Source organism: Chinchilla lanigera, unplaced genomic scaffold (genome assembly GCF_000276665.1).
Source record: "Chinchilla lanigera isolate Chin_1 unplaced genomic scaffold, ChiLan1.0 scaffold00003, whole genome shotgun sequence".
NCBI classification, from domain to species: domain Eukaryota; kingdom Metazoa; phylum Chordata; class Mammalia; order Rodentia; family Chinchillidae; genus Chinchilla; species Chinchilla lanigera.
Window position 1 is genome coordinate 33,914,181 of NW_004955404.1, and position 25,936 is coordinate 33,940,116.

At 38.2% G+C, this 25,936-nt stretch overlaps 2 protein-coding genes across 5 annotated transcripts in view; one reads left to right on the plus strand and one right to left on the minus strand.

Moving 5' to 3' along the window:
* The window catches only part of Dis3 (DIS3 homolog, exosome endoribonuclease and 3'-5' exoribonuclease), a 26,389-nt gene extending 16,500 nt beyond the window's left edge, over positions 1–9,889 (plus strand). For 2 of the 3 annotated variants that reach the window (XM_005374191.2, XM_005374190.2), the window contains exons 16-21: positions 2,460–2,616; positions 4,078–4,292; positions 4,396–4,564; positions 4,695–4,853; positions 5,709–5,831; positions 6,478–9,889. In XM_005374191.2, the coding sequence (XP_005374248.1) occupies positions 2,460–2,616; positions 4,078–4,292; positions 4,396–4,564; positions 4,695–4,853; positions 5,709–5,831; positions 6,478–6,561 (907 nt within the window). In that variant the 3' untranslated portion in view covers positions 6,562–9,889. The remainder of the gene's footprint in view (positions 1–2,459; positions 2,617–4,077; positions 4,293–4,395; positions 4,565–4,694; positions 4,854–5,708; positions 5,832–6,477) is intronic. The other variant, XR_001234968.1, reaches the window with a different exon arrangement.
* Bora (bora, aurora kinase A activator) overlaps positions 9,316–25,936 on the minus strand; it is a 22,618-nt gene continuing 5,997 nt past the window's right edge. The window contains exons 4-12 of one of the 2 annotated variants that reach the window (XM_005374192.2): positions 25,589–25,634; positions 22,765–22,846; positions 19,880–19,945; positions 19,287–19,343; positions 18,639–18,865; positions 17,948–18,080; positions 15,421–16,025; positions 10,353–10,484; positions 9,316–9,647 (exon numbers count right to left, since the gene is read on the minus strand). In XM_005374192.2, coding sequence (XP_005374249.1) covers positions 10,368–10,484; positions 15,421–16,025; positions 17,948–18,080; positions 18,639–18,865; positions 19,287–19,343; positions 19,880–19,945; positions 22,765–22,846; positions 25,589–25,634 — 1,333 coding nt within the window. In that variant the 3' untranslated portion in view covers positions 9,316–9,647; positions 10,353–10,367. Of the gene's footprint in view, positions 9,679–10,352; positions 10,485–15,420; positions 16,026–17,947; positions 18,081–18,638; positions 18,866–19,286; positions 19,344–19,879; positions 19,946–22,764; positions 22,847–25,588; positions 25,635–25,936 lie in introns of both variants that reach the window. The other variant, XM_005374193.2, reaches the window with a different exon arrangement.

A 25,936-nucleotide genomic window follows, 5' to 3' on the forward strand; every position in this document is an offset into this window, starting at 1 on the left:
CCCCGGGAATCAGACTTGGGGTCTGTTTCTCTTTAGTGCTGCGCAAAAGCAGCTGCTTTTTCTCAGTCTCTTTGTTTTCTCTTCTTGGCCTCCTCCTCATCATGGCCATAGAATACCGAGGAGGCAATTCTTACTAACATCTCAAGTGAGCCACCTGGGGCGAAAGCCATTCTTTGTAGCTTTTTCTCGCCAGACTCCCATTGCATGGGGACCCCACAACCAGTTAGTGTCCTCTCCCCAACCATCAGCACAGGCAACAGGAATCTTGCTGTAGACCTCTCCGGAGCTCCACCACGGCTTTCATGACTCCAGTCCACAGTACCTCTGACTCCTCAGGCTTAGTCTGCATTCTCATGTTCTCTGAGTCCTTGTTCAGCAGCTGCTCCTCTGCTGACTGTGGACCTTTCTGGTTCTCAATGGCAGGAGCAAGAGTGACCCGTTGTATGGCATGTATTCCCAGGGGTTTTTCCATGTTTGAATGATTCACACGTCTGTGGGTGGGCATCTGCAGCCGGTGCATGGTGGGCCAATTGTGTCATTGTTTCTCTGTGTCATGGTAGTTCTCAATTGAGTGGCAGCGGCCAGCCTGAGGGCCAGTGCATGACAGTGCTCACTGCCACACAGCTTCCCAGGCACCGGAACCCCTCCTTCTGGGTGCCTGTGAGGCAGGGAGCCGGCCCGAAGACAGGCGCTCCTTGCCGCACTGCTTCCCGGGCACTGGAACCCCTCCTTCCAGGCGCCTGTGAGGCAGGGAGCTGGCCCGAAGACCAGCGCTCCCTGCTACACGGCTTCCCAGGCACCGGAACCCCTCCTTCCGGGCGCCTGTGAGGCTGGGAGCCGGCCTGAGGGCCAGCGCTCCCCACCCCATGGCTTCCCGGGCACCGGGGGCCCTCCTCCCAGGCCCCTTTGAGGCTGGGGGCTGGCCTGAGGGCCAGTGCTCCCTGCCCTGTGGCTTCCCAGGCGCCTGTGAGGCAGGGAGCCAGCCCGAAGACCGGCGCTCCCTGCTGTGTGGAGGTACTTACTTTAATAATAAGACATTTATATTCAAAATGTCTATTCCTATTTTAGTTACGAGTTTTATGGATTTGTTCTTGCCTTACGAAATATTTGGAAAAGTAAATATGCTCTTGCTTTAGTTTTTCTTAAATAAAACTGAGTAGTTAATAAAACAATTTCCAATTTGACTTGCTTTGGTTTGACTTGCTTTGCTTGGTTTCCAATTTGACTTGTTTTCAGTAGTAATAATTATAGTAAATAAAAGAGTGCCCTGATTAACTATTTAAGTATTTAGTATAAAGTACACTGAGGTATGACAGGGTAGGGATCAGTCCACGGGCTTGGCAGCCAAACTCTAGGTTTATGTACTGTTTTTGTTGTTTCTGCTTACACAACTTCCAGCAAGTTATATATCCACTTTATGTGCTTCAGTTTCTCTCTGTAAGCTGTGATTCATAATGGTACCTAGCTGTAGGATGTTGTGAAGACTGCTTGAATATTAGCTATTGATGTATTTGTGTTACATGTTTAGTTAGGATGTAGGATGCAAGGATAATTTTGGCTCAGTTAGAGGTTAGGCTTCTTTCCACATCTCTTACATGAGGAAACTATAAAATTAAACATACATGTATATGCATATATGTATATAGATAGAGATCTATCTGTCTATATGCATATACTTTTCTAGTAGATGAGCAAGGTTTAAAGATCAGAATTTAGTCAGATTTTTTACTTAGGACCAGTATTTGCTTTAGAGTCAGGGCTAAAATTGTAAAAATTCATTAGAATGAAATGTCTGCACAGATATGTCTAATCAGTACTAACAGTGAGCCCAGTATTAAATCTTTTTTGAGCAAAAGATTGCCAGAGTAGAATGAAAATAGGAAATCACCCATTTCTTTTTACGAAAGGAAGAAAATGACATTTCTAAGGGAAACTCCATGTAATTGGAGGTCTGCTTAATTAAAAAATTAGCATAATTTAGAAATCTTTTCAAGAAATTAGATGTTATTAAAAATGAAAACATGAATGGAAGATTAATATCGCATGTTCCGTGACTTAGGAAAAAATAGTATATTGAAGGCAGATAATAAACTAGGTTTTAACTATTTATAGAATAATTATACAGGTATACAGAAAAAGCCATATCAGATTGATTAAAGTTTTGAAGTCGTATTGTGTGGATTCATATTCGGGTAAAAATGGTAAAGCTTTCATTTTTTGAATGCAGTTGGTTAAGTCTTACGTAGCACGAAAGATTTCCTCACAGTGAGTACACAAAGAGATTGTTAGCATAGTGAGAACTGAACAAGACACAGTTACTAAAAATACACATGTGCATATGTGTAATGTTTGTGCAGGACATGATTTCATTGGTGTTGGTAGAAAAGGGAACTTGGGGAAAAGTAGGATAGAAGAAAGGCTCGGATTTGTTTTCCTGCTGAATGCCTTTTCCATTGCAGAGAAACAAATTCCATGGTGGAAGAATTTATGCTACTTGCTAACATCTCTGTTGCAAAAAAAATTCATGAAGAATTTTCTGAACATGCTCTGCTGAGAAAACATCCTGCTCCACCTCCCTCAAATTATGAAATCCTTGTTAAGGCAGCTAAGTCCAAGGTAAGGTCACCTAGCTTGAAAAACTGTCTCAGTGTTATGGTCTAACACTGTACTATAGAATTTATATTCACCTCTCCATAAAAGTTTTGTTGTTTCTTGAAGTAAAATATACAAATAATTCTTGTGCTGAAAAAGAAGTCATCTATCTTGATTATTGTTGTCTCTTCCTACGTTTACATTAACATCATCTTCTTAATAAAATTCTTTAGTGTCTTTAAGGAGTATTGAATGCTAAAGTCAGATGTTTTAATCTAGACTGTTACTTGCAGTGTGCTCTACACATAAAGTTCTTCTGTATCTCTGTCCTTTGTATATGCCTTCTTTGAACCACCCAACTTTAGAGATTAACAGTTTGTTTTGTTTCTCTTTAACTCAGTTCAGCCCTCTTTATAGCACGTTTCTTTTTCTAAAAGACAGCTGTTTATTGCATATAAGGAAAAGAGGAAGGATATAGCAAAGGCACTTTTTTCAGCCCTTGCCTCTGGTTCCTAGGCTTTCCTCTTAGGTTTACTTACCCTTGAGATGGTGTTATTTTGGTTTTCTTTGTATTATGATCAGGCCTTATGTTTCCCATCTAACAGATCTTTGAAGGGGTAGCAGTGAGTCTCAGGATGCTATTCTAAAAAGCTGGTGATTTAGTTATAGCTCACACCTTTATGGTGTATCTGCCCTTCCTGTATTCATCAGAACTAAATCTGCTTTCTGCTCTAAGGATTACTCTCTGAGTTAGGGGATTTTCTCATTGTGTTACTTTCTAAAATCTAGCTAGAAGAAGAAAGATTTAAATATGTTTGAGGGATCTCCCTAAAGTAGAATAAAGTGGGTGCTTTGAATGTAAGAAAAATCTGGAGAGAAGAATTGACAAATGCTGAAAAGTATCCAGATCTTTGATTTTCCTCATCCTGACAGGTATTAGCAAGCACAAACTAGACTTTGAGAAATAGCACCCCTACCATCCTTCTGTCCCTTGCAACTTCACTACAGTCTTGATACTTCGGTACCTTCAAATGCACTCAGGAAATTTTAAACTTTGGTATTGTACAAAACAATCATTACATAATTTAAAGTTATTTTCAGTTCTACTAGCTCAAAGATAAAAGTTGTGAGTCCAAATTATCTGGTGAAAATCACTGTGCTATATTTGCTCAGACTATGTGGTATTTAGTGTTTTTTGTTATTGTTTTGTTTTTCTTTTGTGGTACTGAGGATTGATCCCAGGGCCTTCACACTGAGATACATTTCCAGCCCTTTGCTGTTTGTGTATTTGTTTTTGAGATAGAGTCTTGCTAAATCATTAATTACTCAGGCTGTGCTCAAACATCTGATCTTCCTACTTCAGTCATCCTCCCAGAGTGCTGGGATTACAGGTGTGTGCCACCACGCTCAGCTGTTTAGTTTTGTGAAAGCATGACGTTATTGATATGTTTCATATGATACTTTTCTCCTCTCTTCTATATACAGAATTTGGAAATTAAGACTGATACAGCCAAATCATTGGCTGACTCTTTGGACCGAGCTGAGTCTCCTGCTTTTCCATATCTAAACACCCTGTTAAGAATCCTAGCCACTCGCTGTATGATGCAAGCAGTGTACTTCTGTTCTGGAATGGATAACGATTTCCATCACTATGGCTTAGCATCCCCAATATACACTCACTTTACTTCTCCTATCAGAAGGTATTTTTCCTTATGAAATTAAAGGAGATACAAGAGTTAATTTTGAATTTAAAAGGTACTTTATAAGACTAATTTGCCGGTTCATTCTCCTTTGTACATCTAGATATGCAGACATCATCGTTCATCGGCTGTTGGCTGTGGCTATCGGGGCTGACTGTACTTACCCAGAGTTGACAGACAAACACAAGCTTGCAGATATTTGTAAAAATCTCAATTTCCGCCACAAAATGGCTCAGTATGCTCAGCGTGCATCAGTGGCCTTTCATACGCAGGTATTTGGTTTCCATCAGTAATTCCCTGAGAGATGAAGTTTTGTTGTTTGTAGTTTTATTTAACTTCAAAATTGTTTTTGTGAATTTAAAAATATTTTAAAACATTTAAATAAGACTATTTATTTTACAGTTATTTTTCAAAAGCAAAGGAATAGTAAGCGAAGAAGCCTATATCCTGTTTGTCAGAAAGAATGCTATTGTGGTGTTAATTCCAAAGTATGGTTTAGAAGGGACAGTCTTTTTTGAAGAAAAGGACAAACCAAAACCACAGCTTATTTATGATGATGAGGTACAGTATTTCTGATGTTTTATTTTCTTGGGCTGGGAGAACTGTCTTTGCTAGTTCACAAATGGTAATTATAAAGTTATTTTCTGTATCCTAAAGAATTGAATCTCCAAATATGTGCCAGATTATCCACATGTAACTGTGCCAGCTAAGCTATGGTTTTATTCACAGAATTTCTCACCTCATGATATCTTTTCATACACAAATGTTGTCCTTCTTTCATTTATGGTATGTAAAATTTTACTGTAAGTAGATAGGTAAAGAGATAAATGGTAGCTTATAGAGCAGGGAAGGAATAGTTTTCTTTTCTCCTTTCATTTCTTTTCTTTAATCTTTTTCCTTTTTTGTCTTTTTTGAAACAAGGTTTCACCATGTAGTCCAGGCTAGCCTGGAACTCACTTTGTAGCCCAGGATGGCCTTGAACTCGCAGTGATTTTCCTGCCTTAGCCTCCTGAGTGAGGGGATTACAAGTATGTGTCACCATGCCTGGCTTCTTTTCTTTTTGTAATTTCCAGTGCCTCTAGTTCCATAAACATACTAGACTTACAGCTCTGAAAGATTAATATAATCTAAGCATTTTTGTGTTCTTCTACTGGGCCCAAAATTTGCTGATTAGTGGTGTGAGAATCCTGAGGTTAGTGAATGTATGTTAGGTCTACCTAAGGAGAGGAGGAAGTCCGCAAATAAATAGGTCATGTTTATGAGACACTCCCAGGTTTGTGCTTTTTGTTATACTGAATAACTGCATTCTTAATAAAAGTAACTTTTAAGTTTAAACTTTTACTATGAAAGGTAAACTATAAATAGAGCTATGAGTGTAAGAAGCAATTAAGAATAAAATGTGAATTTTTTTTTTAGACACCTTCACTTAAAGTAGAAGGTATGGAGTTCCATGTGTTCGATAAAGTTAAAGTGAAAATTATGTTAGACTCATCTAATCTTCAGCATCAGAAAATCCGAATGGCCCTGGTAGAACCTCAGGTGAGACCAAACTCCCTAATTTCTCTATTATATTAGAACAAACTGTGTATTTTGTGAGAGGGATATAGTTACTTCTGTGCAGTGCTACAATTCAGTAAATAGTGTGGAATCCAAATATTTTCAAAGCATGTTGTGTTTGCTCACTGATTTCCTGAGGCCATAGGATCCCAGACATCTGACATTCTTCTGAGGTCCTTGGTGTCAAAATGCCTACACCAAAGACCTTTCAGGTCTTCTGCTAAGTCTCTTTCACTAGTTTTGTAATTTGCACTCTCAAAGATCAAGTGTATGTGTATCATCTAAGATACTGGTCCTTAACCTGTGTTCAGCCCCAACACACCTGAGGCCTGTGATGTTCTCTTAGCAGTCAGTGGCTACACTGGGTAAACTGGACATAAAAAAGAACTTAAGAACACTGTCCAGTAACAAGCTTCTCTCCCATTGAGATTGTCTACCATTTACATTCTGAACCACTATTAACTTTGTGTAAGTATATATACTTTGTGTACATAAACTGTATAGCTCCTTTGTCTCCACTCTACATGTTTTCAAAACTGAAGACGGTTACAAGGGGAAGATGATGGTAAGATTTCTTGTTTATACTTTCAATCAGTCACCTTACTTTTCCCTGTTTGCATGGCTGTAGATACCAGGAATAAGCGTTCCTGATGAGATTTCAAACGTGGATGTTAATGAACCAGAAGAAAAGAGGAGGAAGCTTAAAAAGTAGCTACTTTTAACAGCAAACTTCAAAGACGGATTTCCTTTATAACAACGAAGAACTTGAGAGAATACTTCAGAGTCTGTGATAGTTCACTTTTAAATACATTTTAATAATTTCAGAAATTTGCATTTTTATTAACTGTTGACTGTGTCTGTCTTATCATACTACTTTGTTTCTGGATTGAGCAGAACCATTTATGCAAAAAAATTCAATTGAATATCCGTCACTTAAATAGTGACAGGATAGCAACTTCAGGGATCTCTAAAGATCATTTAAATGGAACACTCATCTACTCATTGAAGAGCAGATTAATTTTGCATAAGTACTTCGATTATTTAATACTGGTTTAAAAAAAAAAAAACTATTTCCCTATGGAGGGAAGTAGGACATTTTTGGAGGCAAAGAACAGTCCTTCCCAAGTCTTAAAAGCTGTGTTTGGTATGTAATCTCCTTTGCCATTTTAGTGTACTAAAGTTACAGTAAGTACTCCTCCGCTGTGATCAAGTCTCCTGTGGTCCTTGCTGTGAATGTTTGGGAGTTGGTAGGAAGACAAATAGGATATTTTGACCTGACTAGGCAAGCTTTTTGTTACCAGGTAGTTAAGTGTGATGATCATCCTTGACCTTCAGCTCCAGTGTCTCCCCAAAAGAAGGCATTAAAACTCAGAAAGAATAGAGATGCTACTTGAAATGTCTCCTTCTTGTTACTTATAGAAAACAGACAGTGGCTTTTAAATTACAATTGTATCAGATTGCAAAGGAGAGAGAGAATTGTATTAAGGGTATATTGAAAGGAACCGATTAAAATAAACATTTGATTTGCCAGATTGACTATTTTACTTGCCAGATTATATTAAATGGGGTTTTCAAGAATACTTGGAGAAAGGGTTACCTTAAAACCCTGTGCTTAGTCAATTTCTAAAGCACTCACACAAGTTTCCTCACCAGTCAGGTAAACTACTTATGCCTTTGAGGAATTTGCAGTACCATGAAAAAGACTGGCCAGTAAGTCAGCAGGCCTTGTTAAGTGAGTATTTTAGTCATGTGGGCACTCAGTAATTGAGGGAGACTTGCTTCACTGAAGGAAGATAACCTCCAGCAGACTGGTCCATGTAAAATGAATAGGGCAGTGACTGACACAGACCAGGAGAATAAAGGACACAAACATTTTAGGCTTCATGACTGTAATGCAGCTGTGGCATTCAACTCTGCTGCTGCTAGCTGTAGACAGTATCGGAATAAATGAGCATGGCTGGGGTCCATTAAACCCTCATTAATGGTAAAGTTTCATACAGTGTTTATGTGTCCCTGGGTATTACTCATTCGAGTTTCTTCCATCACCTATTTAAAAATTACTTGGCTAGGCCATAGTTTACCTGCAGTAGACAAATTTTTGGCAAAGTAAGGCTGTTACTACTTCTGTGTCTGATTCCACGTTTGGTGGGGCAGGATCAGGAATGGTCAGTCTCAAATGCAGTAAAGATGATTAGAAAGGAACCTTGTTTTTTTCCCCTAAGGCCTCGGCTTTTGGTAATCTAAAATGGTTCATTTTCAGGGCCAGTTCTTATGCTAAACTTATATGGACATAGAGTGGGCCATCTCTGGGTTCTCAATCTACACATTGAAAATATTCAGGAGAGAAAATTGAGTCTACTAAATATACAGTCTTTTTTTCTCAAATGATACAGCATAACAGCTGTTCACACAGCATTTATGTGATACTTAAAAAGCCCTGTAGGGCTATTAGATGAAAAAATAGAGGTTTATGGTCTAGGTAAAGTGATGACAGGAGGGATTATGGTCTAGGTAAAGTGATGACAGGAGGGATTGGATTCTAGATTGTAATCATGACTTCATTTCTTGGCCTGTGCTACTAAAAAGCAGTACCCAAGGTGGCTGCTGTTCTTAAGGGACCAGAACTCTTAAGCAGTTTTTTTTTTTAGGTGAATTTTTATTTAATTTAAAACCTTTGTGATTAAGGCAAGAAGGGAGATTTTTGTTCTCACTTGAAGGTTAGCATTAAGGTACACAGTACTCCACAGAACAAGGAAAAAAGTGACAAAGTGACAATGTATCTTTATTTTCTAGGGTTACTTAGGATACTCTGAAAAAGTTTTGTAAAAAGTAGTAAATACAGATACACATTCTCCATAGATATTTCCAAACATACCCATCTACTGCCAATGTGGGCTTTTAAAAAAATAACTTTTTAACGTAATATGCATCCCCAACTGCTCACAGCTGTGAGCCCAGCAGGAATCCCACTGTTCTCTAGTTCCACCTTTGGCCTGATACGCTGCTCTTGTCCTTTCCATAGCCCAGTCTGAACCGCAAAGGCTGTCCCTGCTGTAGGAGTGGGGGTGTAATTTGCTCTGGCTCCCACGGTGACTCACAGATAGCAATAAAATGATGACGCTATTAACACTGCCGTTCCAGTATTTATACTTATAGAAGAATTAACTTAAGCAGTTACTATGGGAAATAAGGATTTCCCCACAGAAATGAACAGTTAGGGAATACCGTTTAATGCCTACCTCTACAATCTCTTTTATATCCGTAAGTTCTATGACATAGGCTGTAGTTGAAGTGCAGGTATGCATGTTCACAGATTTCCTACAAAAATATGTGGTGCCTTCAGTTTTTACCTTTTCTCAAGTACTCGGAAGAAGTGCTAAGTTCTGTCCAGAGCAGTTTACTGATCCTGTCAGGACAGGTCATCAGCTCAGTCACATTTTTCAATTATTAAACACGTCACTCAAGATACGTACAAAAATATTTATTGATAAAAAGTAGAACTATATTTGAGCAATTTCACGTTATAGGAGCTTTTTGGTTGTTTCTACGTCACTAAGCCCTTGCTTTTTCACATTAAGGAGGGAAAGAAGTTAAGAATGTTACTTGAAGCAGTTTCTTCCCCAGTCACCATCACATTATTGCTCCTTTGCAAAAAAAAAAAAAAGAATACGCAAGGAGCTTCAGCAGTGGTCTTCGCTTCGGACAGAGGTATTCTGCGGGCGACTGCACTAAGACAGACGTGATGTTTTCATCTAATACCTCTGTGTTCAGTTTTCATTAATACTTCTTCAGCGGTTACTGTAGGAAAAAGAAAATGCCTGGGTTTCAGCTGTAATTGGATATAAAAGGGAAAGGGATGAAAAAGAGTTAAGATGTGTTCTGTACATGTACCAGCTCCCCACCATGAATGTAATCATGATGTACTGCAGCTGTACTAATGTGAAAAAGGTGGCCTTTTCATTTGATTTGGAGAGTTATGTTTTGTTGCGCATTTGCTGATGTTTATAATGCCTAATAATAAACTGGCATATAAAATCAAAGGCTGTCCTGTCCTAAAGTGCCTACAGTTAGAATCGCCATCACATTTACAAGGCTCAGTAATTTCCAACTCAAAACACACACCTTTGTCATATCTAAAATGCCTACATACAACCAAAGTCTTCAAAGCCTGTTGGATTTTAAGACAGCAACTCAGCTTTAGGTGTTTTTAATGTCATGTACAGTCTTTCAGTTGTACTATTCCCATAATAACCAAGTTCTTCTATTTATTTCCTTTTAATATTAAGGATCTTATTTCACTTGCTATTATTCCAAAGAAAGAAGAGTTAGAAAAGTGTTTGGATTTAAAAGCCACCGCCTGCCACTGTTATGTGAACAGGACAGGGTAGGGCATGAACTGGATAATTAAAACATTAAACAGAATGGGGAAAAAATAAGGCTGAAAAAAGTGACAGTAAATACTGTTGGCCTAAGACCATAGTAAGCATTGTGTTTTCTCCATACCTTCGTATTACAAACTTAAAATTTGGTCTCCACTTCCAAGATTTGCGCATCACTTTCTTTGCAGTAACTTTCTATGACAGCAGTATCCATAATATGGCTTCCACCAGTCTGTGTATTGTAGCCACTATCCATCTGACAGGAGCAAAGAGAGGAAAAAAAACCACAAAGGATAACATTGCAAACTAATACACTTATGTAATTTATGTAGAATTTATTGGGAGGAAATTAAAAGCTGTTTGAGTCATTGTATGCTACCTTTCACTACATCTGAACAATACAATGTAATAATCATATTGAATGAAATTAAAATACACTAAAGGATGTTCTAACAGAACTTACTATTTTTTAATGTATTACCTGACAATTCTTTCCAATGAAATATACCTTCTAATGTCCTTTACAATGAATGAGCACGCCATGCAGAGCATGCTGTTCTGTTATTTTGTAGTCACACCCATAAATAAAGGGAGGAATACAATCAACCTCACTTTCCAACTCATTTTCTGAATAGCCTGGTTTTACCTCTAAATAAAATCTACATAAAAGGTGTGCCTTTTAATTACACACACACGTTAAAAAGATAAATTACATTTACTCAGAATATTCACAATAATGGACATGTAATGGCTCTAGATATTCAAATTTTCATGTTAATAAAAACTGTTGCACTCCAAGAGAACTTATTCTGGTCCAAAACAACAAAAGTAGTCCTGTCTTAGCTGTAGGGATATAGTCCAAGACCTTTATGGATGTTTTTACCTACATATACATACCTGTGATAAGGTTTAACATACAGAGGAATTAGTAAGAGATTAATAAATAAAAGTTGTGTGGACATGCTCTTTCAAAATATCTTACTGCAAAAAAAAAAAAAAGAGGGAAAAGAACACCTTACTGTGCTTTTTTTTACCTTTGCAGTTTAAGGAAGTACTCTGTAGCTTCTCTTGGGCATATGTATGTTGCCAGCAGCACTACTTTTACACTCTGAAGACATTATTAGTTAAAATAAAGGTCACCAGGACACAAGCACTGCAACACTGTGACTGTCTGGTAACTGAGATGCTACTAAGTGACTGGGCAGTATGAGATGGAGACAGGTATGACTGGTGTCCCGGGCAGGATGGCGAGAGTCACTGGAGGATTTCACCATGCTACTCAGAATGTCTGCAATTTAAAACATGCATTCTGTATTTCTTGAATTTTCCATGTAATGTGGAAGTGTGTGAAGCCATACAAAGCACATCTTCAGGTGGCGGGGCGGGGTGGCTACCACACGTAATAAGCATTCACTGAATGAAAATGCCAGGTCCCATACAGTGCTCCATATAATGCCACTTTTGTTTTCTCCTTTCAACGTCCCCGCTACCTTACTGATGAGGAAACTAAGGCTCAGAAAGGCTAACTTTCATAATGCCATACAGTAAGTAACGGGGTGGTGAAGACTTGAGGCGCCAAAATGCAAGTTCTATTCACTGCGTGAGACTTCATTTACTTACATGCTAAGCATGACACAACACACACACAAGACCCCCACAAGGAATTCATCCAGTACTTGACCCTTCCTTCCAAATGAGAAGCAGGGAAGACCACTTTCCTTTATGAATATTTAGAACAGTCTAGAACAGCATTCTGTCACTCAGAAGCCAAAAAAAAAGGATTCCTAGTTTTCAGGAATGCATGTATATTTGCTCATCACTGCATTTGTGTTCCAACAGAACAAAAGCTTGGGACATATGGAACAGAATACAACATTACATTTCAAGGGAGGTACTTTGTTTTGCTATCATTTGGTAGATACTTGATCACAAATGTGAACATCACACTGCTTGCAGATAATCTGCCCATTACTCTTCCTTCTAATACTCATTACTACCAAATAACTCAGAACTCAACACTAATAAATAAGTGAGTAGATCAAGGGAATATTAATAGTATAGGGGGGAGTAGAAGAGCAGGACCCCACCTGTGAGCCCCACCTGGCGGCTGACCTCATCATCTCATCTAAACAACTAAGTGTCAGTGCCTTCTAGGTCCCAAGCAGATGCCACAGGCCATCTTGTTACTCCCTATAGGCATTGAGGTGGGTGTTATTTCTGCTGGGAAGAATAAAGCACTGAAAAGATCAAACAGTCACGTTCTGCTCACTGTCGAGTGGATCCTGCTTTATGATCCTACAGGCTGGAAAGCAGAAAACTAATCCTAATTCAAACTTAGTTCTCATTGCAAAGTCGGTACTCTGAACAGCTATTTCTAAATGCATCTATGGTCAATCATCTGACATCTGCTTTGTGAGCAAATCACTCCCAATGGCTCACAACCGTGAACAGCTGTCTTAGCTGGGCCTTCCTTGAAATTGGGCTCCGGTACTTCAGTCCTACACCACCATGCCCAGTCTCCTTTGCTTGCTACCATTCAGAGGATCTTGTCTCCCATGGTTACCTATTTCCTTTGCTTATATTTAAATATGCTGCTTCTCCCATCTAAACTAAAAACAAGGTGAAAAAACAAAAAGATTCTGGACTTTAATGTTTCTTTTGGCCATCATTTCTTTTCCTTCACACCTAAGCTACCTCAAAAAGTTATCTACCCCATGATTGCGTGACCTCATCTTCTTTGATATTCCCTCCATTCATTTTTCAGAGGCTGTTCAAATGCTTCCAGTATTACTCCAATAGCCACTTACCAAGGCCTACACTCCTCTCTCATAGTTTGACAGTACTAACTATTCTTTCCTGCTTAAGATGTCCCAAGACGCTATGCTTGCCTAGTGTTCCTTTATTCATTCTGTTTTCATTCCAGAAACATTTAATGAGTAGTTACTATGTGTCAGGGTTTGTGCGTAAAAATATATAGGATCACCTCATTAATGTCTTGACAGAGAAGGCAAAATTGTACAGAGATTTTTTTCTTTTTTTTTTGTTTTGTTTTGTTTTTCTCCGGTACCGGGAACTGAACTCACGACCTTGCGCTTGCCAGGCAGGCGCTTTTGCCGCTGAGCTAAATCCCCAGCCCCGTGTACAGAGATTTAAGAAAACATATAATTGAGGTCTGGCCTGGCCAGTACAATCAAGGGAGGTTTCTTAAGATTGTGACCAACAAGTTGTGAACTAAAAAGAGCTAGGTGAAGTGGGATAGAAAGAAATTCTTCATGCTATGTGCAAAGGCCCTTAACAGAAGGGAGCACAGGTTACTCAAGCTTCTGAAAAGCCAGGGTGACCGAAGCAAAAAAGAAGGTGAAACAGAATGAAGGTGAAGGCTGAGGCACCTTGGATCACACAGTGCCTCTGTGGCCACATTATCCAGATAAAGAAAAATGAGTTTAAGGGGCTGGGGATTTAGCTCAGCGGCACAGTGCCTGCCTGGCAAGCGCAAGGTCATGAGTTCGATTCCCGGTATCAGAAAATAAAAAAAATTAAAAAAAAAAAAGTTTAGAAATTAAAGATAAGATGCAGAAATTACAGCCAAAAGGAGATTTTAAAAAGTGTAGTCAAAAGTTGTTTTTAAGTTGGAGAATCAAAATGAGTTCCAGAGAAAACAGTGAAAATGACTGAGTTATTCCAGGAAAGAGCGAAGAGGTGAAAGGAGTAAGGCTACAGACCATAAATAAGGGCATTCTGAGAGCTCACTGCAGCGGCTAGAAACAAATCCACACCAAAGAATGTCACTAAAATTTCAGAACACTGTATCAAAAGAAAAGGCCCTAAACCATCAAGAGGGAGGGAAAAAAAGGAAGAGACAATTTATCGAAGATCAAGCATTGAAACAGTTTCACATTTCTCACCAGCAACAGTGAAATGGTCAATGAAACCATGCATTCAAACTGTAAACGACAATTATTTTTAAACCTGAACATGAGGGAAAAATGAATACCGTCAGACATGCAATGTCTTTAAAAATGTACTTTTTCTTAGGCAGCTACCAGAAAATAGATTCTAGCAAAATGAGAATAAACCAAGAAAGAGAAGAACGGGATACAAAAAACAGCAAGAGGTCACAGAGCCCAGGAAAGGGAAGGGAATTTCTAGGATGATGACCACGGCACGGTCTAGGAAGCCAGACAATCCAGTGAACTACATCAGAAGGCCCCAGGGAGACATGGCGATGTCCCGATGCTTGAAAGAAACCCCTGTGTCAGAAAAATAACAATGCATGGAAACATTTTTAAACTATGAAAATCTCTGCAAAACTAAACAGTTTCCTCATCTGCAAAACAGAGATAAAAGTATACCTGTATTAACACGTATGAAGAACCCAGAACAGTGCTAGCAACAGTAAGTGCTGTCTAAGGGATCGATGTTACTATGGCAATTAAGAATTCTCCCAAGGTCCTTCCAGTATTCTCTGCTCACAGAATACTGCAATGAGTGGAACAATATCTTTTGATGTCGGTGCTGGTTATAAAATATACATGTTAAATAAATCAAGACTTTTCTGTTGCCAGGCTTTGGGAAATTGGAAAGGTACAATTACATGAAAAGTACTGGCTAAAGTCACATTTCTAAAAAGTACAAATAAAAAATATAGAAGTGCTCTAAACTTTGCTTTCCTGCCCTGCAAATTATACAAAGGTAAAGCCAAAACTGTTGCACTTTTAGAGTATTATATCAGGAACTACCTTCCTGTGGTACGAGACGCAAAGAGAAATTCTGCGAGGCTGCCTAACTCTAGCAGTGTGTGAAAATGAAGCTGCTTCATTTCTTTTCTGTTCACATCTTTTCCTATTCCAAATAAACATGTTAATAAGTAGACTAAATATACATACTTAGCTCTAATTAAAAGAAACTAATTCTCCTGGTATTACTGGATATCTTGTTTTTGTTTTTGAGACAGGGTCTTGCTCTGGAGCCCAGGCTGGCCTCGAATTCACAGCTATGCTCCTTTCCAGTGCCGCCAAGCTAATGCCGGGACTGCAGGCAGGGCCTCCATGCCCAGCTTTGATGTTCTTTAGAAATGTAAAATGCTACAGTCCTCACAATTAACCCATCGTCTACCTCACACTATCATCTTAGGAAAAAAGGGTAATGCAGAGAAAGTAGGTAAAGGTCAACAGAATTTCCAGACACCTTACCTGCATGTTACTGCTCTCACAAGGAAGCACACTGCTTTCGGCCAGAGGCGACATGCACATTTGCGAGTTTTCAATGCTAAAGCCAATTCCACTGACAAAATCGGGCACAGGCAAACTCCCATCGTCAGCGGGCTCCTTACTCCAAGTGTTCTCATCTGCTGTCTCTACAGGGTCAACCATGTCCACAGTGTCATTCTTCTCGCTCTCAACATCCTGCAGGGCTAGTTCTTTCCCAGAAGCGCCGGGCGGACGCTGTGTAACAGACACGGCTGCCACCACGAAGCGCGGGCCGGGGGTAGAAGCATCGCCCATCAGCTGCCGCAGGGGTCCTTCCACGGCATCCCTGACCGAGCTTGGGACATCCAGGGCAGGAACATTCTCTTTCTCTTCCTCATCTTCACTGTGCGTCTCCAGAGCAAAAGGAATTCGGATCAGCGAGGCCCGATATGGAGGACCACCTCTGCACATCTCCAGACTCATAGGAGACCAATTTTTAATTGGTGAACAGCCATCTATATACGGGCTTCTGATACACGGGTTAGTAATTCCATTAGAATTTATTCCAGATGAGGCGCTGGGAGAAGGCAAAGTAAACTTCCTTTGTTCTAAAGATCGGAGAGAAAAATCACAGTATAAAAAGATGAAAAATAGGAACTACAGCCAAAATGGTAATCATATTCCATGCCTTAAAAAAACTACATTTCTGACTGCTGTATTGTTCACTAAAGTGAACTTCTGATGTGGAAAACAACAGCACAAGACAGAAATGGTGACTCATGCCTATAATCCCAGCACTCAAGAGACAGAGGCAGGTGGATTGCTGTGAGTTCCAGGTCAGCCTGAGTTCAAGGTGAGTTCAAGGCCAGGCTGAACTACATAGTGAGACCCCCATCTCAAAAACTAACAACAACAACAAGAAACTGAAACAATAGCACAAGTGAATATGTCTGAATAAGAAAAAAGAAGCTCAAAAATAGTTTCGGTAGCTCTTTCCCTACTTTAACTAAGATATTTTACTCCCTGAAAATTACTTCCTCATAAACATACTGCTATGATACCAAAATTATTCATGTACAAAGAAAATCAAAGCTCCAATTTAACGGCTGTACCCGATAAAGTAAATATACAAAAATATCTTCGTTTTTATGTAAAATATTATATGCAACAGTAAAAGATAAGCAAAACCTTAGAAAAGAATATTCTCAATAATAAAGCACCTAATGATAATCAAAGTGATGAAAATGCTGTAAAGCTTAATAATGACTTGTAACTTCATTAGTTTAACAAAAACCAGTTTCTAAAAAAATGAGCAAAAGCACATAATCTTCCCAAAGGTAAACAACCATAGTAAAAGCATGCAACCACAAAAGTAATTAAAAGTACGGAAGAGTTAAAGCAGGGAGAAACCATTTAAACAAACACTGATGCCTGAATTCACAACCTTCCAGAATATAACTGGCCCATTTCTGGGAATTTAACCTAAAGCTATAAATATGTGTAACATAGTATACATGTAAAATAATCATTAGTTTCATGACCAAGAAAAATTAGAAATAATTTAAATGCAGGGCTGGGGATATAGCTCAGTGGCATAAGCGCCTGCTTGGCAAGTGCAAGGTAGTGAGTTCAATCTCCGGTACTGCAAAAAGAAAAAAAAAAAAAAAATTCCTTTTGGGGTTGGGGATTTAGCTCAGTGGCACAGCGCCTGCCTGGCAAGCACGAGGTTGTGAGTTCAATTCCCGGTACCGGAAAAAAAAAAAAAATCAAAGAAATAATTTAAATGCTTACTAATGGTTCTAAACAAATGACACACGGGGCAAAAGGGTATAGCTCTGAGGCAGTGTTTTTTGCTGTGCACACAGTGGCACCTTGGGTTGAATTCTCAGCACCAGAAAACAACCACACTTTTGAGAGGTTTAAATTTTCTGAGTGGCCTATAAAAACAGGTACAATAAAATGCTTTGTGAAAAAAAGGCAGGATGCAAGTATGTACAAGCATGTGTATGCACACATGTATATCCATATATACACCCACACACAAATATAAACAAGGCTAACGAAAAAAGTTTCCAATTTTATTGGTCTGAATAGGTTTGCTAAGATGGTGAACTTTTAAAAATTGGTATGATGATTTTTTCAGGGAAATATGTACATTTCTATACATTATATTCACATTAAAAAAAATTAGCCAAATACACTTTTTGAAAAAAACAAACTATGACTAATTATCAAAATCTAAACCCACAGATCAGAAAGCATATTAAAAACTAATTTGTCTCTAAAATCGTTATCTTTCATTGACAGAGGTTTGATGTAAATATTGCTAAAGTGACTATATTTAACATTACAGTAAAACTTTATTAGAGAATTCCATTCTTTGAAGGTAACCTGTTCCTAAAAAAAAAACCCCAAAGGTTCTAAATGCTAAATAAAAGCAATCACTTAGAATTATGCAAAAATGAGGCTCTTTAATAAAAAATACTGATATTACAAAATTTTTGAGCTGGTATTTTATTATGAGACATACCTGAGAGAGGTGTCTTTCCTATTTGAAGTGCTACTGGTGAGAAAGTGGGTGAAGAAATAGCTGAAGGACTCGTCATGCTCCCCAAACTGTACTTTTTTGCACTACCTTGAATAGGACTGGAAGAAAACTGCCCCTATGAAAATGTAAATAGGTAATAAATAAGCATGTTGTTCATGGTTCTCTTCAACTCATGTTGCAGGCTATTTGTCTTTACCTTCAAAACACATTTACAGATTAGGAATTAGTCACAAGAACTACCAAAAGACATCTTGGAACAAAGACAACTAAGAAGACTGCTATAAAGATTTTGAATTAGAACATGCTAGTGAAAATATAAATGCAGTGTGCTTAACCAAAGCAGTACATTTTACACCAAACAGCTGTCTGTACAAATTTTTTTAATCATTTACTCCATGAATGCCGATAGGGTTGGGCTGTACAGTATGTCCGTCATAATTCAGTAAATAACCCACACTGAGATTCCTTGAGACTCAGGAAACATTCGGTCCTCTCCCATGCAAAACTGGAGTCTTAATAAAAACATTCCTATGACTAATGAAAATACATGGACCAAGTTAATGTTCATTAAGAGTAATACTCCAAAGGCAACTATTCCTTCTGAGTGAATTCCAAGTATCAAGACCTAAGTATGTATAAAACAAAATCAGCCATCTGTGAATATTCTTCTTACCGAGCCTGGTGTCTGCAGAGGGCTCCGACACCGCACAGGAGATAAATCTATTGAATAAAACACCTCAAGTGATGCTTGGGCGCTGCTATGAGGACTTCGGGGTGAAGTCGACGGTAAGGACTCAGAGATACTTCCGTTCCCATCTAAAAAGAGCTTTCTTCTGAGCGATGAAGAACTGAGGTTTCCAGGAGACTGATCGGCAAACTCATCAGCTCTAAAGTAGTCACCTATATTCAAGGTTAGTGGAATAAAAGGGAAATCTAGACGTTTGGAAGAGCAATTGTACTTCTGTCACTGAATTTTTACAAAACCAGCATGTACCGTGTTTGATTTTTTTAAAAAGAAGGCAAAGTTTAACTGTGTATGTTTATATATACACAGATGTTTAATATCTTACATTATTCATTATTCTTTGGAGTGCTTCATTATTAATGTTTACAAATGCCAATAAGATATTCGTAGTTTATGTGTATAGAAAAATTCATTATGATATAAAAGCCAATTTAGGCCATTTCAAGAAAAACAGGTATTCAGGACAGTTTCCCCACTTCTTTAGAGAAAAGCATTGCTAGGTAGTCCCATTTACAAAAAGCCAACAAAACAGAACATTTGATATAAGTTATTAAACATTTTAAAAACAGTATTTACCTAATATATTTTCTAAATTAAAATCCACAGGAAGAGACAGCAATGTCTGACAAGCAGCTGGAAGCAAGCAAATAAATAAATAAATACAAACATGGATCAGTCAATGAAAGCGTGTGACATAAGTTTAGCATGTGCTTCTCAACCAACCATCTCTCCATGATGTTGCAGGCAACTGAATTATCCCACTTACACACTCTAGTACCTGCCACGCCACCTTCCCCTAAGCAGCTTCCCACTTTCTGCTACCGATGGAAACATGTTAATGTAAAAGTTCACCCCTGGCTGTGACGCTGGCACTTGGAATTGAAAAGGGAGCCAGCCTACACTTGAGGGGAGATTTCCCACAGTAACACATTTTCAAAAGAATGCTCTCCAAAACGAGAAATGATTCCCACATTTGGAACAAGAAAACAACAGACTAGTGCTGTTTGTAAAACATAGCTGGATGCATCAGCTCCTGCAGAGTTATACAGATCATTCACAAAAAGCAAATAATTTCAATTCCAAAGTAATGCACTACTACACGAACAGGGTTTAAAATCAAACACAGCCTACTACAGAACTATTTCTTTATAGCTTGTGTTCACACTCACCATTGCTTTTTCCAGGATGAATGGTCAGTTTTTTCTCAGCTGGAGAGGCACTATTTATGTTAATACCTGTAAAACATTTTAAGTAGAAAATCACACCTTTTATATTCACTTACTTTAGCCTACTTTTTCTGGACTAAAATGTTACATATTAGAAGTTTTTATTTTATAATATTTTGAGAATAGATATCTGTATTCATAGGCACATATTTGGGCATGTTTCTGTTTTCTTTTTCTTTTTTTTTTTTTTTTTTTTTTGTCTTTTTGAGACAGGGTCTCGCTGTGCAGATCAGACTGGCCTTGAACTCACTTTGTAGCCCAGGCTGGTCTCGAACTCGCAACAATCCACCTGCCTCAGCCTCCCGAGTGCTGAGATTATAGGCGTGCGCCACCACGCCAGGCTTGGGCATGTTTCTGTTAGGTTTTTTTTGTTTTTTTTTTTTAACTCTGACTGAATATAAGGTAAAATTAACAGATTATCAGAGCAAGTAAAGGGGTATGACAAGTCATACTTCACTTTTTCCTTTTAAAAAAATGACAATAATATATGTAAATGTGATATCTGCATATGTGTACACGTTATGGAACAAACAAACAAAGCTAATTTATTTATCTATTCCTCATGCACTTAATACATGTTAGTGCAACTATTTAAAATTTGCTTTTAGCCATTTAAAACTATATATTATTAACTATAATCACCTTGTTATGGAATAGATTGTCATAAGGTATTCTTCCTAACTGAAACCTTATGCCTTTTGCCCTAGTACTTCACCCCCATTCTACTTTCTGTGAGTTTGACTCTTGTAGATTCCACATATGAGATCATGAGTGTTGTGGTTTAAATCTACAACGTACCCCAAAAGCGCTGCACTCCTCACTGAATTAATTTATTGATAAGGTCTCAGCTGAACGTGCTACTCAGAGGTGGGGCCTGGTTGGAGATGGGTGAGTCGGGGCTGCAGCAGCTGGGAAGCAGAGTGGGGAACAGTGCCAGAGAGGAGCAGCCAGGGACCATTTTGAATACCAAGGTCACACCTCCGTGGTCTACCAGGCTTACCCAGGAGTGTGCTTTATGAATCTGCCAGGACTTTCTCACTCCAAGAAAGCTGATAAATCAGGATTAACGGTCACAGGCCCTATGTTAAGGTCCTGGTCTCCAGCTTGGCGCTACTGGGAGGTGGTGGGTCTCACGGGAGGTTTTCTCATCATTGGGGCAGCCTTTGAAAAGTATGGAAAAACCCCAGCCCTTTCTCATGTCATTTATATCTAGCCATACGGCGAACAGACCTCTTCTGCCACATGCTCCCACCACGATATTCCATGCTACCATTGCCCAAAGCAAAAGGGCCAATCATGGACTCAAACCACCAAAACTGTGACCCAAAATAAACCTCTCTTCTTTATAAACTGATTATGGGCTGGGGATGTAGCTCAGCGGCATAAGCACTTGCCTGGCAAGCCTGAGGTCATGAGTTCAATTCCCGGTACCGCCCCCCCCCCCAAAAAAAATAGCTTTACAAATTGATTATCTCAGGTATTTTGTTAGCTATGAAAAGTTGCAGTGGGTTTCATGATGAACCCTGAGCTTAAGAAATCCCATTCTTAGGATGGCTTGCAAGCACATCTGCTCTAGAGGGAGACGACCTGTTTATTTCCTGGAGTGCAAAATAAGCCTACCCTCTGCTCTGGAGGGGCACTCTGTCTTCCAAGGATGATTGTCATAAAAGATCCTTGAAAAGATAGTTTGCGACAAGATCTCTCCAAACCACTCCTTGCAAGATACACAAAAATGCAACACTCCTGGAGAATCTCCTCATCACAATATATTAAATAGCACAGCTCTGGAGCCCACCCTCTTAAGCACTGCAGCGTGTCATCACAGGCTGGACTGGCTTATCACAGACTATGGTATTTTTGTGTCTTCCTCATACAGCATCATTTTAACTAAAACAAGTTTTCAGAATATGAAATGATGACATTAAAAAAATCTTGTAAAGTTGATTCATCTATAATAAAATCCACCATGAAAAAATGGGGGGAAGGACTGTCTGTAAGAAATATCACATGAACATAGAATTTTAGAGCTCCAAAGAATGTAACAGACAACTCTGTAGTGTAATCTTTGCATTTTACAAACAAAACAACTGAGGTCCAAAGAGACTGAATAATTTGATTGAGGCCTCCCCTCTGGTTTAGAGTTGCAGGGTGTTTACAATCCAGGACAGAGATCCGCATCACACATTGCTATTGCTGTGCAAGGGCTGGGATCACTGAATTTCATCAGAGATGCCTGGTTTTTAATCCAGGTTCTATCAATTTTATCAGCTCTGTACCCTGGACAAGTGCTTTAACCTTTCTAAAATGAATGTTCCTCACCTACATAATGGAGCGAACAATTATGCCCACTTCATACGATTTGTAAGAAATTACTAGAAGTATTTAGTACTATCCTGGCAGTCAAAGTACTCAACCCACTTTATCTGTTATCGTTGCCTTTTGATAAGCATGTAACAAATATTCTCTTATACTGTGAACATAATTAAGGTATGCTACAAAGAAGAGCGAGTAATCCCATTGCAATAAGGAATGCACATACACCAGCGATACCTGAATGCTGTTCATAACCCAAAAGGCAGTAAGAACAAATATAAGACAACCATTGCTTGGAGGACCAAACATATTGGAAGATTATTAGTTTGCCTTTTAATTTCCTTAATAATGTTGCAGATAATTAGCTTGAGGTCATTTAAGTCTCTACCTTTCCTTTATCTATATAAGAAATTTAATTTTACACAAGCTCCTCACTGAAGCAAATAAACTGGTGCTTCATTAAATTGCTTTACATTCATTGATTCTTAAAATTTTTTTATTTGAAGTACACTCACAGTTATTGGGATGATACTCTGAAAGTTGTTTCCCTTCATGATCAGTCCAAGGAGAGGGCACGATGACATCTTTAGTGAAAAACTAGGAAAATTAAGGTCATAATTAGCCATAAATTTTGCCCCAAATGTGAAAAAGTGCCTGTAGCATTTTCAAATAATTATTAATCGTTCATATACTAACTTATTTTAAATTATTAATACTTAAAAACACAAATGATCAAAGGTAAAACGGAAAAATGTGAAGTAGATATAAAAAGAAATAATATCTCCAACCACCGCTTTAATTTAAAATTTATAAATTAAGCTAAGACATGAATCACAGAAAACACATTTTTAATTTTTCTTCTGACTTATTTTTTGGAGGAGGGTAAAAGAGCAAGAGGGAAGGAATATATGGAGATAAAGGTATAAAAATAAGCCACTATAAATGGAGGGCTGGAGCTACCTTGTATTAGCTCTCTAGATCAAATTATTAAATTTTCAGGGACCTTTGTATACCAGTTGTTAAAGCTATTATTAAGTACCAAAGTATATAAATTTATAATTAAATTATATTAAAATATTTAAAACTCATCATTTGCTAATTATTTGATTTTATTTGCTAATATCTATGCTCTTTTACTGCACTTTTTGTATCTATGTGGTAGATTCTTACGTACAATGGTGTGCAAATGCACTTTCCCCTTTCTGTGATGTCCTATCAGCGGCCAAATCAGTGGCTGTAGTTTTAGTATTTACACCAAAAAGAGCAGCAATCACTATAAACCATACTCTACAACCAGAGCGCCACTGGCTGGATACATTCCCTTCTTCTTTCATTCCTAAATGCAGTATTTTTCTCTTTCCTATGCTTTTGGGAAAAAACTTTTTATTTGGCTACACATAAGATAACAAATTAGCTATAAGTCATGAGGAAAAGGTGAAAAAACAAAAGGAATGGGAAAGAGATTATGATATACACAACTCGCAGGGAGAAACATAAAGAACTAACAAACTTAGGAAGTGATGTACATGAGTTCACTCGAAATTTTTAAAAAAATCTAAATAACAAAATGTTATTTTTAAAGTAGTAAGAGTAAGACATATTTTTAAAACTTTGGTAATAATTAGTATTGCAGATAAGAAAACACAAGCAATACTGTAATGAACCAGAAGTATAAATGGGTACCTAGTACAAGGGTGAGATGGCAAAATCTACCCAAACTGAAAATCCACCAAACCTCTAATTTAGCAAATGCACTTCAAATATATAAAATAAATTATCCAATCACAAAACTATGAAATAAATACAAGGAACATAGCTTAAATATCTATCAATACAGAATATAAAAATGGACTACAAAACGGAATATATGGAATATAAAAATCTGTACGTAGTAATTACTGAAAAATATCTAAGATTATTGAGCACAAAAAGCAAGATGTAAAACAGTATCAAAAAAATGAACCTACTTGTGTAAAATAATGGAGAGATGTGATTCAGTACATAAATTAATCTAATTATAGACAAGAAACGTTACTGCAGTTGCCTTCTGAGGGCGGGACAGAGGAACAAGAGCTTCTCATTTTCATTTTATATTTCCCCTTTGCATTTGAAATTTTGCATTTACCATGAACATATAATTATTCTATTTTCAAAAATATATGTTAAAAAAAGGTCATTTGTTTCTGATCCATGAACCCTATGTGTCACTCTTTTTTTTTTTTTTTTTTTGGTTTTTCTCCGGTACCGGGAACCGAACTCACGACCTTGCGCTTGCCAGGCAGGCGCTTTGCCGCTGAGCTAAATCCCCAGCCCCCCTATGTGTCACTCTTGATTGCCTCAAATTTTACCTACTGAGTTTCCCTTTAAATTTTAAGGATTCCAAAGAGAAAGCATATTTTCCAAAATGTTGGAAAATTAGAAAGAGGCTAAGAATATTTAGCTGGGTAGGAACTACATGACTAGATACAATGACAATGCAAGTTTTGGAGCTACACAGAAAGAGGCAGAGAATGTTTGGAAAGCGTAAACATGTGATACTATTTCCTAAAAACAGGCTGTACTCAAATTCAGGAGACGGCACCCACCCTACTGCACAGCAGTGTAGGTGCATCCCCCACCTCAGAATGCGCCCCACACGAAGGCTTTTGGGTGCAGAAGAGCCAAGGACAGCTAAGGGACAGAGTTAGGCAGAGGAGTCAGAGAAGGAAAAGGAAAAATCAGAAATGCTGCCACGATCTAAAGACTTTCTGAGGAAAAAACTAGATAGAAAATACCTACACTATATGGCATTCAGCAAATAAAAGGAGCAAAACATGAAAAACTTAGTACACTTTCTTAAAAGAAAAACTCTTACATTTACACTTGGCAAACTACATTTTAATTCATGAAATATATTGTCTTAAAAAGCCTAAGTATTAATAATAAATGATAAATCCATTTTCTCTAGATTTTGCAGGCCCAAACATATTTGATTTCCTTTACATAAACTCCAACTGGAAGGAGAATTTTGTGCCATTCAGTATTCTGAGGGCAAAGGAAAGACAAATTTTGCTGGGTCCTGAAAATGCGAATGAAGCACAATTCTGGCCAAAAAGTAGTTAGTGCAGGGGAGTGAGCACTACGCGAGCACTGCGACACTGTACATGTACTAAGTACCGAGACGGCTGAAAATCACTGGTCTTAGAGCACAGGCGGGTGCTTCACACAGCTGGCGAGCACAGGGCTGCTGTGAGGACAGATGCACGGGGCAGGGTTTGCAGAAAGTTTTCCTAAAAGAGGTGACACACATACAGAATGAATCCTTCACTGGCTTAATGATCAGCAACGGTTTTAAGTTACCTCTTCAATGGCTTTTTGTCTTTTGTCTTCCACATCTTTATCTATTCTATACAGAGATAAAGAAGAAAAATAACCACGCTATTACTTCAGCTTACAGAACATTTAAAATAATAACCTTTCAAAGAAATAATTCCCCTCCACTGAAAACTGGCAAGTGTTAAACTCACTTTAAAAGAAAAACTGGCATCTTATAATACTTAGTTAATGGCAGTATTCTGAAGTTCAGCACGTAGCTATTAGGCTTACCTCCCTCTTTCCCATTCAAACTGTGAATGGAACAATACTTTCTTTTGAAAGTTTTATACCAATATACTTAAATTACTATCAACGACACAAAATATTCTGAAT